This window comes from Pogona vitticeps, chromosome 1 (assembly GCF_051106095.1).
Source record: "Pogona vitticeps strain Pit_001003342236 chromosome 1, PviZW2.1, whole genome shotgun sequence".
NCBI classification, from domain to species: domain Eukaryota; kingdom Metazoa; phylum Chordata; class Lepidosauria; order Squamata; family Agamidae; genus Pogona; species Pogona vitticeps.
Window position 1 is genome coordinate 269,859,503 of NC_135783.1, and position 12,583 is coordinate 269,872,085.

Here is a 12,583-nt window from a genome sequence, read left to right on the forward strand (position 1 = left end):
ATGTGTAAAATCATTTGAAGGGAAAAAACATGTTTTAATAATTGCACTACAAAAAGAGTATATCAGGCAAAAAACAAAGGTTTTTTTTTTAAGAAGGCAAAAACATTGCGGCACCTAAAATACTAAGTGGACTTGTCAAATTCAATTTTAGCAGTTTGTCTTTAAGGTGCCACAACATTTTTATCTTCAATTTTTATTTTTATTCTCCTTATTATTAATTTTTCCCCTGTTAGTGCAGATCATAGAATAGAATCATAGAAAAGTGAAGTTGGAAGGGGCCTACAAGGCCATCAAGTCAATCCCCCTGCTCAAAGCAGGAATACAATCAAAGGATACCTGCCAGATGATTATCTAAGTTTTTATAGAATGCCTCCAGTGTTGGAGCACTCACCAACTCCTGAGGTAACTGGTTTCACTGTCATACTGCTCTAACAGTTGGGAAGTTTTTCCTGATATTCAACCAAAATCTGGCTTCAACTTGAGCCCATTGTTGCGTGTCCTGCACTCTGGGATGATCGAGAACAGATCTTGCCTCTCCTCTGTATGACAGCCTTTCAAATATTTGAAAAGTGCTATCATATCACCCCTCAGCATTCTTTTCTCAAGGCTAAACATGCCCAATTCCAGTCCCCTGATCATCCCTGTTGCCATCCTCTGAACTTGTTCCAATTTGCTAGCATCCTTCTTGAAGTGTGGTGTCCAGAACTGGACACAATACTCAAGGTGAGGCCTAACCAGAGCTGAATAGAGGGGGACTAGCACCTCTTGGGATCACTTCTAAAATTAGAAAAGAAGACAGCAGTTCTTTGGGGTCCAAGTGTAAAATGACCTGATAGAATCACCATATAAAAACCAAGCAAGTACAATCCCTATATCCAGTTAAATTCTGATTTAGATCACTTATGTTTCACATATCAGTACAAATCTTCAGGGCCATTAAAGGAAAAAAAGATGTTCACAGTTATATTAAAGAGTTAAAACTAACATTTCATTTAAAAAATGCTGACCATAATAATGTTATGTAAAGACAAGAAGATGTTGGATACAATAAAACCAGAGGCTGAATTTCTCTCTCCCCAACCGGAACATTGATTTGGTAAATGTCACTTAAATTACAAAACTGAATTCAACCCTTGTGTTTCATTCTCACTGACACATGAACAATAAAATCAAGATGTGGTTCAAAAATGCTGGCAAACCCAAGCTGTCGTTTTAGGTAGGCAATGAACTGTAAGCAAGCATGGTGGGGAGTTTTATATTCGCTCTCATCTATTGCTTTTGCCCTGGCACCATCCCCATCACCACTAAGTCATAAATAAGTTGAAAAGCTCTCAAATAAAAAGGCAACACTTATTTCAGCAGAGGGAAAGATCTTTCTGAGCATTTGGGCGTTCTCTAAGTAAGGTTCCAAAGGGATCAGGAGGAACAATCTTCGGCCAAGGTTGTGGTTATACTTTTTGACTGTATACAACTCAGCAGTGTCCTTTTATGTTCATTGCATCCCATCACTTTTCCCAAAGCTTAGGCATACTAAGTGCCTATTAGCCTTTTTTTGGAAAGGGAGGAAATAAAATGAGGTTACTATAGAAACTAGAATTTGGTGAAATATTCTGCATATTTGCACTGGTACTCTTGTGCAGCTGAGATGAATGATGTTTCTAAAAACTCAGGACCTCTTGAGAATGCAGTCTCATGCCACCCACCCCAGCCCGCTTTTGCTTTTAAAAAAATTAACATTTTGAGGCAGAGGGTATCAGTTCCACTTGGGAGAAAAGACCACAAAGCTAGAAAGGCAATCAAACTCTCAAGTGTATTTGCTGATCTCTTGGGCTAGGACTCAGGACTATAGGAACTGTAGGCACCAATCTGTTGGGAGAGACCAAGGGCCTCTCCCAACAAGGTGGGCTTTGCTCTTCCCATGTGAACATATGCAGCTGATGGACAAGAATTCACTGGGGGAGGGGGGAAGGTACTGAAAGGGTAAGACAAAGCTTTGAAGCTACGAGACCTTGATAACGTTGCTTTTAATTACTTCCTTCTTCCAGTAACAAAAGGACAAGTTACATGACCATTTAACATAACTACTTTTTTTGCAATGTAACTAATAATTTATCTACATTTATCCATAATTTTCATCATACCAAGTAGGTCATATTAACTTCAGAAAAATTATTTTCCAACTAGTATATACAGGATTACATACTTAATCATTAGTAGATAATTACCTGATGTCCTTTGTTATCATCTTTATTCTCAAAAAGGTCCCAGTTTGATTCTAGATGGTACAGCAGGACCTCCATAGCTGCAGGGGATTGGTTCCAAGCCCCTCGACAGATGCTGAAAACCATGGATAATAGCAAGCACTATGTGTAGCATCTTTTCCTGAAAAGGAGCTGAGGCAGGAGTTGCCTGGGTAGAAATGTTCTAAGTGTCAGCTGGCAGTCCTTTTGGAAGACAAGGTCCGGCAGCTGGAGGCCTATGTTCTAATCTCCACATTATCGGGGAGCAGGCCGCATAGGTGGGGCTCATCAGCCTTGGAAGGCAACCCATCCAGGAGAAGGAAAACTCCGATTTCAAACCTCCACTGTCTTGTGGCTATATCCACTAATGGAAAAGGCTTCAGGAGTTAATCTTGAGGCAAAATCCAGAGCCAGAATCGAGGAGGCAGCTTGTGTCATTCTGGCAACTCCTGTGACGTTGCTGGAAACAGCTGTATTGGCTCTTGTCTTTCCATTGGACTATTTCAGTGACATGGAGGGGGGGGATTTGCTGCTTGGGTAAAAATATCCCCCATATTATTTTACCTAGACTTCATGCTTCGTAGAGGACACTCTGGCTTCGCATACAGTGTCGAAACAACACGGGAAGTAGCAGTTACTGGTTATAAGTCTTTGCTCGATTGGCATAAAGCATGACGCCAGGGGCTACTTCCGATGGTGGGAGAGGTCACTGCACCTCACTAGGTAGCTACCATCTGCCTTAAGCTGGGCAGTCCGCAGCCAGTAAGGTGCTAACTCACCACAGTCTGTTAACCTCACAGGGTGCATGGGGCTTAGGGTGAAAGCCGACAAGCAGATAGATAACCCTGCACCATGCAACAATCATAAGAAAACTTCTGACCTAAAGTTGGGCACCTGGAATATTCGGAAAATGACCCCTGGCTTTTCTGACGACCTGCAGGAAATAGTCGAAGTGCGCAAGACAGCTGTCATCGACATGAAACTTAGTAGATTACAGATGGACACTGCTGCCTTGCAAGAGACGTGATTGCCAGACATGGGATATGTCAAGGGAAAAAACTTCTCATTCTTCTGGCAAAGAAAACCATTGAATGAGACCAGGGAATATGGTGTTGGCTTTGTGGTCAGAAATACTCTGCTGGGATCCATTGTTCCACCTACTGTGGGGAGTGAAAGAATCCTGTCTCTGCAGCTCCACTCATCAGCGGGACCAGTCACCCTCATCAGTACATATGCACCAAAACTGTCATCCACAACAGAAGTGAAAGACAAATTCTATGATGATCTGGCAGCTACTATCAAAAAAGTCCCTGAAAGAGAGCCGCTGTTCATTCTCGGAGACTTTAACGCTAGAGTTGGTGCTGATCACAATTCTTGGACCACTTGTCTAGGCTGGTTTGGCATTGGGAAGATGAACAAAAATAGCCAATGCTTACTGGAATTTTACTGTTATTATGGTCTCTGTGTTAGCAACACATTCTTTAATACGAACCTTCAACACAGAATTTCCTGGAGACATCCAAGATCAAAACATTGGCATCAGCTCGATTTGATCCTCACTAGACGTTCTAGCCTTCCTAGTATTACGATCACACACAGTTACCAGAGTGCTGAGTGCGATCCTAACCACTCCGTAGTGTGTAGTACCTTGGCTCAATTATCTCTGTCACCCTTTCCCTAGATGTTGAGGTGGATAAACAGAATGGCAAAGCAGCTACCATGTTCTCTAGACTCACAAAGAGAGTATGGCTTAATAAGAAGCTGACAGCTCTATAGAGCCTGTGTCCTGAGCACACTCCTGTACTGCAGTGAATCCTGGACCCTTTGTGCATGGCAGGAGAGGAAGCTGAACACGTTTCCATATGGTTTGTTTCCAACGCAGTTTTGGTATCACCTGGCACTACAAAGTTCCAAACAGAGTAGTCCTAAGAACGAGCTGGAATTTTTAGCATGTATACATTACTGAAACAGCGATGTCTACATTGGCTTGGGCAAGTTGTGAGAATGGCTGATGGTCCGATTCCAAAGAACTCCTATATGGAGATTTAGTGCAGGGAAATTACCCCAGAGGGAGACCACAGCTGTGATACAAGGATATCTGCAAGTGGGCTCTGAAGGCCTTAGGAATGGACCTCAACAGATGGGAAACCTTGACATCTGAGCTTTCAGCCTGGAGGCAGGTGGTGCATCATGGCCTCTACCATTCTGAAGAGACACTTGTCCAGCAGGATGAGGCAAAGGGGCAGTACCAAAACCAGCAAAATCAGGGAGCTGGACAGGGGACAGATTGTATTTGTCTTCAGTGAGGAAGGGATTTTCACTCTTTGTCATGAGTTCAGCCGAAGATCCGGAACCTGAGGAGTTAACTACAGCTGAGGAGAATGCTGAGCGATTAGAAGCACAGACAGCTTAATTGCCACCAGATTCTTCTCCCCCAGTAGCCAGAATTAGGGCTAGACTTTGGCAAAGACTTATGATGCAAAGGTCAGAGGATCACTTGAATGCTGCACGCAGAAACATCAGGTTAGCTAGTCCTAAGTTTTGACAGGATGAAAGGCTTCCAGCACTTCAATGACTGTTTTGCTATATAATCGGCTCCCAGACGGCTGAGAACCTCATGGAAGCAATAAGTCAAATCTCTTTCTCACATCCACACTCCTGACTACCTTGAACCTTGTTCTCTGGACCCTTGGCTTTGGACTCTGACCCCACACTACATTGTGTGATTTGGACCCTGACCTTGGTTTATGGCTTGTGATTTGGCTTTGGCATTTTGGTATCGGCTCTGCAACCTCTGAACTTCTGATATTGGACTGGTTTATTGGACTTTGCTCTTGAAACCCCCGGGAACATGACACTCTTAAATTAGCCTTCTCAGCCACACTAGATGCTGTTCCAAGTCCTCCATACAGAGCATGTTACCATAGTCTCTCGAGACTGAAGGATGCCTAATCTAATCTGTGTAGCATGGTAAAAGAAAAAAACCAAAAATACATATTTTCACCATTTAGTCCCAGAACTGCCCACTAGAGGGAGGAAGAGACCATGCTATGTATTCTTGGCTGTCTCTAGTGGCCAGTTCTAGTAAATACATTGTGAAAATGCATGTTTCTAGGTGTGTTTTTTTTCTTTTAGTATTTTTAATATTTTCAGACTGCAGATAAGTGAAACTACAGAGACTGGCTGATCCCATGGACACAGGGGTCCTACTGTATTTTAAAAGAAACAGAACAAAAAATTAAAACTCTTACAAGCATTCTTGTAGAAAGAGAAGCGCTGTTGGGCAAGTGGTTCTTCTGTGACAGGACAGGGCTGAGCTAAGAAGTATTTTAAATACAATTATTCAAGATTTTAAATATAATTATTCAAAATACAATGATTCTTCTGCTTTTCCCACCACCTTGAAAGAGCAACCCTGAACATCTTGAAGCTGAAAGTGGCAGAGCTATGTTAGCTCAATCAAAAGTCACAAAACCAACTCCCTTCTAGGTTGTCACAAGGGTTTTGACTGAGTCGTATGGATTGGTGCTCTTTTAACTGGTGTAGTCTATTACAGAATCTCTTATGGAGGTAAAAAGTATAAGAAAAAAAGTATCCTCCACTGGATGTCATTAAAAATGTCTTCTGCATGCATTTGCCAAGGCGCTGTCTCAGCTATGAAGGAACCACGGTGCCACCAAGGGCTTAATTATACTTTAAGCAGTCTACAGCATCAGCACAGTGGTAATCTGGCAAAAACTGAATAAACATGTACACTTTAAAAAAAACTATGATTTGTTTTTGGATGTCATTGCTCTGAGGGCATGTCTGGACACGTGGGCTGAAATCTAGTTATGTCATGACAAAAGTAGGCCCACTGAGTCAATGGAACTTACATAGGTGTTGATTCACCAAAACCTCACTGATTCAACTGGCATACTCTAGTTGTGACGTACTGCTGGATTCTTTTTAAAATCTATTTTTAAACCTATGGGTGATTTTTTAAAATGCCACCCTCTGCATGTTTGTTTATTTTTTTATCATTGATACAGGTTACTAAGGTATGTTTTGTACCAGAGGTTAGAATCCAATGTATTTTTAAAGTGACAAAAATAACTCTGCAACTAGTAATTTTTAAAAGCATATATTTCCAAGATCCAACATGAGGACACATAAACCCAGTTAGGATTTATTTTTGCCAATTACTAAATACAAGCACTTCAGATAAAATTACAGTATAACATAAAAATCCATTGAATTCTAAATTTTATGATAGCACAGGTTTTAGTACACTGCAATAATAAATCATTTTAGCAAGACCTGCCAAGACTTTGGACTAACAATCAGCCTGAAGAAAACACAAGTCATGGGTCAGGGCATGGACTCACCTCCCTCTATTACCATCTCCACACAAGAATTGGAGGTTGTTTATGACTTTGTGTACCTTGGCTCAATGATCTCTGACACAAACTCTCTAGATGTCGAGTTGGATAAACGCATTGGCAAAGCAGCTACCATGCTCTCTAGTCTCATAGAGTATGGCTTAATAAGAAGTTCATATTTCATACTTTCCAGTGCACATACAGTCTAAAGAACATACACATGACTTTATATTATCTTACACATGACCCACTTCACCCTTTTTAGCTGTTCTTATAGAACATAAGTCAATGTAAAATCCTCCAAGTGCATGGAGCCAACAATTTATACACTCTAATAACATTGGAGGGGCTACCTCAGCTGGCATTATACCCTTAACAACCAAACATCATTAAAATGGAGGTGACAAATCAAGGTTTTGTGAACAACCCACCCCTCCAATTTTAGTTTATTGTTACAGTGTACAGATTCCACTACATCCAAGTTGCTGCAGCAATGTTGATGTTCCATACATTTGCAAAGACAACCTGAACTAAACAAGTCTGAAATAATCATAGAACTGCACAGCTAGAAGAGACACCAAGTGTCACTGTATCCAACCCACTGGCAATGCAGGAACTAAAGCACCCCTGATAGGTGGCAATCCAACTTCTGCTTAAAACCTGCCTGTCAAGATTATTGCCTGGACAGAGAGGCCCACAGTAACCACTCAGCAACACTGCCCAGACTTTCCTGGTGTGGGTGATTTTTAGACGGGCTGGGCTGGTGATTGGGAGAAATCTTCCTGCCTGGTACTGATTCCTCAGTACTTCATGGAGTTACCAAAAATTCACAAGGTTCAGTGTTTTAGCCTGTATACCAACCCTGCTAGATAGGAATACCAAAATACCACCCAGTAGGTGGTCAAAGCAAGACCTTTATTTAGAACCAGCAACACTCTTTTATTCCCAACTAAACGGTTGTAAAATGTTATTATTTTATTATTTTATTGAAGATATTACAATATGTAAAAATAGAAAAGAATAATGTTCCAGATAGTTCAAAAAGTACAGTGGCGCCTTGCAAGACAAATGCCTCGCAGGTCAAAAAACCCGCAAGACAAATGGTTTTCGCAATGGGGATTGATGACTCGCAAGAAAAATGTTCCTATGGCCTTGCTTCGCAAGACGAATGTTTTCCGTTTTTTTGTTCCTGCCTCATGTTTGCTGATTTTTGAATGTTTTTCTATGATGTTTAAAAAGTTAAAGTTTTTTAATTGAAATTTTTTAAATCATCTGCACAATATGTATGGCTTTAAAGAGCACTTAATAAACCCACACCAGGAAAGTCTGGGCAGTGTTGCTGAAAAAAACCCTTTTTGTTGTTTCTAACCTCTCTTCCAAGTATGAGTTCAATCCGAGTTATAGCCCTCTAGACCTTCTCCTGAGAAATACTGGCTACCTGATTGTGCCTTATGCAGCCATCTCTGTTTTTTCAGATGTCACCTTTTCTTTCTCATAGGAAGTTTTTGTGCTTGTGCCTTCAGTATTTTTCCTTTAAGAAACTCCCAATCTGCCAATCCTTTCTTTTTGAGTATTTCTGAACATGGAATCCTACTTATTATTTCCCTTAAGTTGATAGAAAGAAGATTTTCTTTAAAAGTCCAGAATGTAGACTAACACTACTGTTAGTTTTCCATTTCCTTAACAGAACAAATCCCAAGAGGGCAAGATCAGGTCCATCCAAAGTTCCCACTGTCTCTTTCTTGCTGACAAGTTCTTCCTTTTTTGGTAAGGACCAATTAAACAATAGCTGATCCCCTTGTTGTTTCTTCTACCTTCTAAAAAATGAAGCTGTTGGCGAAACAAGGGAGGAATTTGTTGGAGAAAAGAAAATCTGTCAGCTGAATTATCCCATTCTGTTTCTGTTCTCAGTGTCCTACCAAGAGTTACTTTCTATGATTAAGCTTTTAAAGACAGAGATTTTACATCTGTTTACTATTAGGAATCCTGACACTCAATCCTGACTATAGCAGGTCAATCTGCCCAAAGTATTTAGTCCTTTGGTCAAGACTTTCAGCTTCTACTAGTTTACTTTTTTATTGACATGAGGGCTGACACAGAAAGCTGCATACCTAAACTAAGGAATCTTTTACGAAGAATTACATTAGAGTTTATTTCTTAGACATAACCACAGAATGTTGTCAATTCCATCTAACTAAATGTCAGAGGAACATAATCTAAAATTGGTTTGTTACTATGACGACTAATGAACCAATCTAACTCTGAGCCCCTAAATCAGTGTGAATAGCAAAAGCAGTTAGTCCAATGTTCAGACTCCGATTTTTGTCTTCAAGAAAAAATATCTAACTCTGAAGACTACAACAATGCATTGTTGTTGGTGTTAGATGCCATCACATCAGAACTGACTTATAGCAACCCTAATAGGCCTTTCAAAGTAAGGGAGATATTTAAAGAGTGGGTTCGCCACTGCCACGCCCCCCATGGGTTTCCATGGTCAAAAGGGGATTTGAACCCATGCCTCCTAAGTCCTAGTCACATCCACTGCACCACACTGGGTATTAAAGCCTTAGCCGGTCTATCTATCAAATATCCTCAAGTTCTCACTTGATGGCACATTATTAACAAAAGCAAAAAAAAGCAAAGTGTTCTACTTATACCACCCCATAGTGCTTAAAGCATTCTAGGGGCAGTTTACAATTTTTTGATTACACAGGCTACAAATTGCTCCCACCCCCCACCCCCCGCTGGGCACTCATTTTCCTACCTCGATGGAAGTATGAGTCAACCTCAAGCCAGCTGTCAGAATCCACTAGTACCTAACACTGATCATGAGCAGAGTTTTGCCTGCAATATTGCATGCCACTGTGCAACAAGGCTACAGAACTAGAGTGGGGGAGATATGTAATTATTTCCCTTCTCCTCTGAAGTCTTCTGTAGATCCCAAAATTTGCTGAAGATAAGCAGGGAACCTTCTGGGTCAGAGAAGGACTAGGGACGAAACACTAGAAATAAATCCCCTCCCAGTCTACTGATAGAATATTTCTGTCAGTTAATGGACACTAATTTGATGCTACCCAAGGAGATCATGGCTAAAATTCTGTTGTGTAACTTTGTACTGCATAAAGCTGATGATGTCATCAGCCTCAGCAGATTTTCAGGAATTAAAAATTTCATGGGGCAGCAGAACAGGGAAAGTCTTTAACTTCCAAAAATTTGAAAGTCTTTTACTGCCATAAAGTTGCACAACAGGATTCCAACCATGGCATACCATCCTAGCAAAATTTTTATAATCACTGGATTGACAGAAATCAATAGAACAGAAGTCAATTAACTCAACGTTACTAGACTCAAGTCATTATCAAATACAATGATTTTTTTTAAATAACATGAGCTTAACAATGAATTATTTAGTCCAACAGCCACTATATTTATGGTAAAGATGCATTAAAGCGGTACCCATTTTTGCTTAAATGAAATATTAATATAATTTTAATTTAGAAATGAAAATCTGTTAATTTTTTTGTTATTTAAAACCTAAATGGCAAAGGAAAAACAAACAAAACAAAAAATATACATACATAAATCAGCAACCATCTGAACTTTAAGAAAATTGCTACTATAGGTTTATTACTTCATACAGTTAGTAACATCCTGTAAAATACAGTAATGCTGATTTTTACATCAGTCCTAGAAAAAGAAAACTTTATTGAACCTACAAATCCAGGGATATTGCAATATTTGCTTCACTGTGTTTGACAACTTAACACAGAGGGTAATTCAAGAGTTAAACAGATTTATTTCAGAACAAATGGTTTGAGGATAGAGGCCAAACATCCTGATATTTAACATCTATCACTTGTTATGAACCTTCCACAATGTATTTATGCTGTTTGTAAAGCAAGTAGTCATGTTTAGTGATGCTGCGTTTGCATAAATGTGAGCCCTTTCCTTTTCGTGCATTTTAAAGAGGGACTGAAAATTTTATGATCAAGTCATTCACTAGTAATTAGATAGCAGAAGATGTTATAAAACCACAGTCTCATATATCCATTTACACTGTAAAACATTTACAACTGAGGATAACTAAACAACAAAATCTAAAGAAAAGGAACCATTCTCAGAGCGCTGGAAAGAAACACCAGTTCTCATTAAATCACAAAGGGATGCAGCAGCTGGATATAATGTGTTAGATGAACGTGTGCAGGTTAGAGCCATAGCAGGTAGTGCTAAAAAGAGGGTACTAAATGAACAAAGAGCAAACAAAAGCTCAAAAGGAAATTGTGCCTCTTCACACCCAAATTTGTCAAACTGAACCACATTATTGGGTCTGGGCCAATTAAAAGCCACACCAAAGTAGAAACAAAGATTCTGTGTGCTGCAGATACAAATCAGGTTCATGTTTACAAAACACGATGTCCTGTTGGTTCAATGCACTATAAGAATAAACTAATGTTCGCAAAATGTTATTCAACTATTAACTTCAGTGACAAAGGGACTTACTTTACAGAGCAAAAAAAGAGCGAATAAAGACAATGGAACAAAAGGCAATGCAGCTACACAGAAGGTTAGATGCACAAATGATTATTAGATATAATACTTTTTTTAAAAAAGGTTGGCTTGCAACATTGCATTTTTTGAAGTAACCTATCTCTATGGGAGAAATGGGCAGGCACATAGTAGATTTCTCATCATGAAACATTTCTCACCATTTCTCTTTCTTCCCTCCTCTTTTGTCACTTTCTGCTGTGCCATTACTTTCTGTGGAGAGCCTCTGCCTGAATTGGGCTTTCCTGATTCGTTGCTGATGACAGAACCATTCTCACTAGGCGACCTGCTGCAAGTAACCATAGCAACAAGGAAGAAGATTGTAAGTTTCTCCTGCATATTCCTCATTTCAAGGTTATCACATTTGCTTGGTTTGCATCACTGACTTTTCACATCTGATTTTTATATAAGAATGAAAGATTTAAAATATGTTGCAATAAAGAAACAATAAAGCAAGGAGCAATCTATATTGCGTGTACGTATGAATGTGTGTGTGTGTGTGTGCGCACGTGTGTGTGTGTGTGTGTGTGTGTGTGTGTGTGTGTGTGTGTGCGTGTGTGTGTGCATGCGCTGAGAATTGAGATCTCTGCAAATTCATAATTGAATCCCTCTCCCCCCTTAAAATAAACTTATAATGACAAAGGAAAATCTTACAGAGGATAAAAGAGCAAGAGTTTGGGTGTGTATTTTTTCTATAAAACAATTTTGACATTTGCCTCAACATTATTTTTGAAAAGTTGCTGCAGCTATATTTCATATATTTTCATGTATGGAATAACTCTGCAGCTGTATTTCTGAAGGAACTGTTTAATGGCCTGTACATGGGGGGAGGACCCCTTCCTTTATTCTTTGCAAGAATTTCTCTCATCACTGAGTTTATAAAAGCCATTCAATTATGAATATATATTTACTTTACATTTTACACACCTGGGCACCTACACAACATGTATAAATTATATGCATTTGCATTTTTAAACAATAAAGCAAACGGAGTACAGAAGAAATTTCCAGAAGGATCACTTTGTTGGTTGGCTGCAGCAAAACTGGAAAAAAAAAGTCATGGGTCACTATAAAGACAACCTGGTTCTGTTTTGCACAAGCTTTTGCGGATAATAGGTGACTTCTTCAGACTGCATCTGAAGAAGTGGGCTACATTCCCCGAAGCTTATGCCAAATAAAATATGTTAGCCTAAGGTGTCACAATATTATAGCAGGTTCATTATCCAAACCCACCAAAGATTCCAAGTATCCACTTCCATTTTCATCTAACCACCGTTTGTGCAAACTACTAAGAGCAAAATGTATATTTCCTTAAAGCAATCCAGACCACGGTAGGAAGTTAACACAATTAAAACTAACCACAATTTGTTTAGATTCAAACATAACAACAAATCACAATTACCGTAGCTGAAAACAGGAACAAATATTCCAAGTCTC

At 39.6% G+C, this 12,583-nt stretch overlaps 1 protein-coding gene across 6 annotated transcripts in view; it reads right to left on the reverse strand.

Annotated features, from left to right (window-relative positions):
- The window catches only part of KIAA1549L (KIAA1549 like), a 234,456-nt gene that overhangs the window by 71,331 nt on the left and 150,542 nt on the right, over positions 1-12,583 (reverse strand). For all 6 annotated transcript variants that reach the window (XR_013540902.1, XR_012082440.2, XM_072985815.2 and 3 more), the window contains exon 13: positions 11,308-11,435. Coding sequence is in view for 4 of the 6 variants with exons in the window: in XM_072985815.2 (XP_072841916.2) it covers positions 11,308-11,435 (128 nt within the window). In the remaining 2 variants the exon portion in view is untranslated. The remainder of the gene's footprint in view (positions 1-11,307; positions 11,436-12,583) is intronic.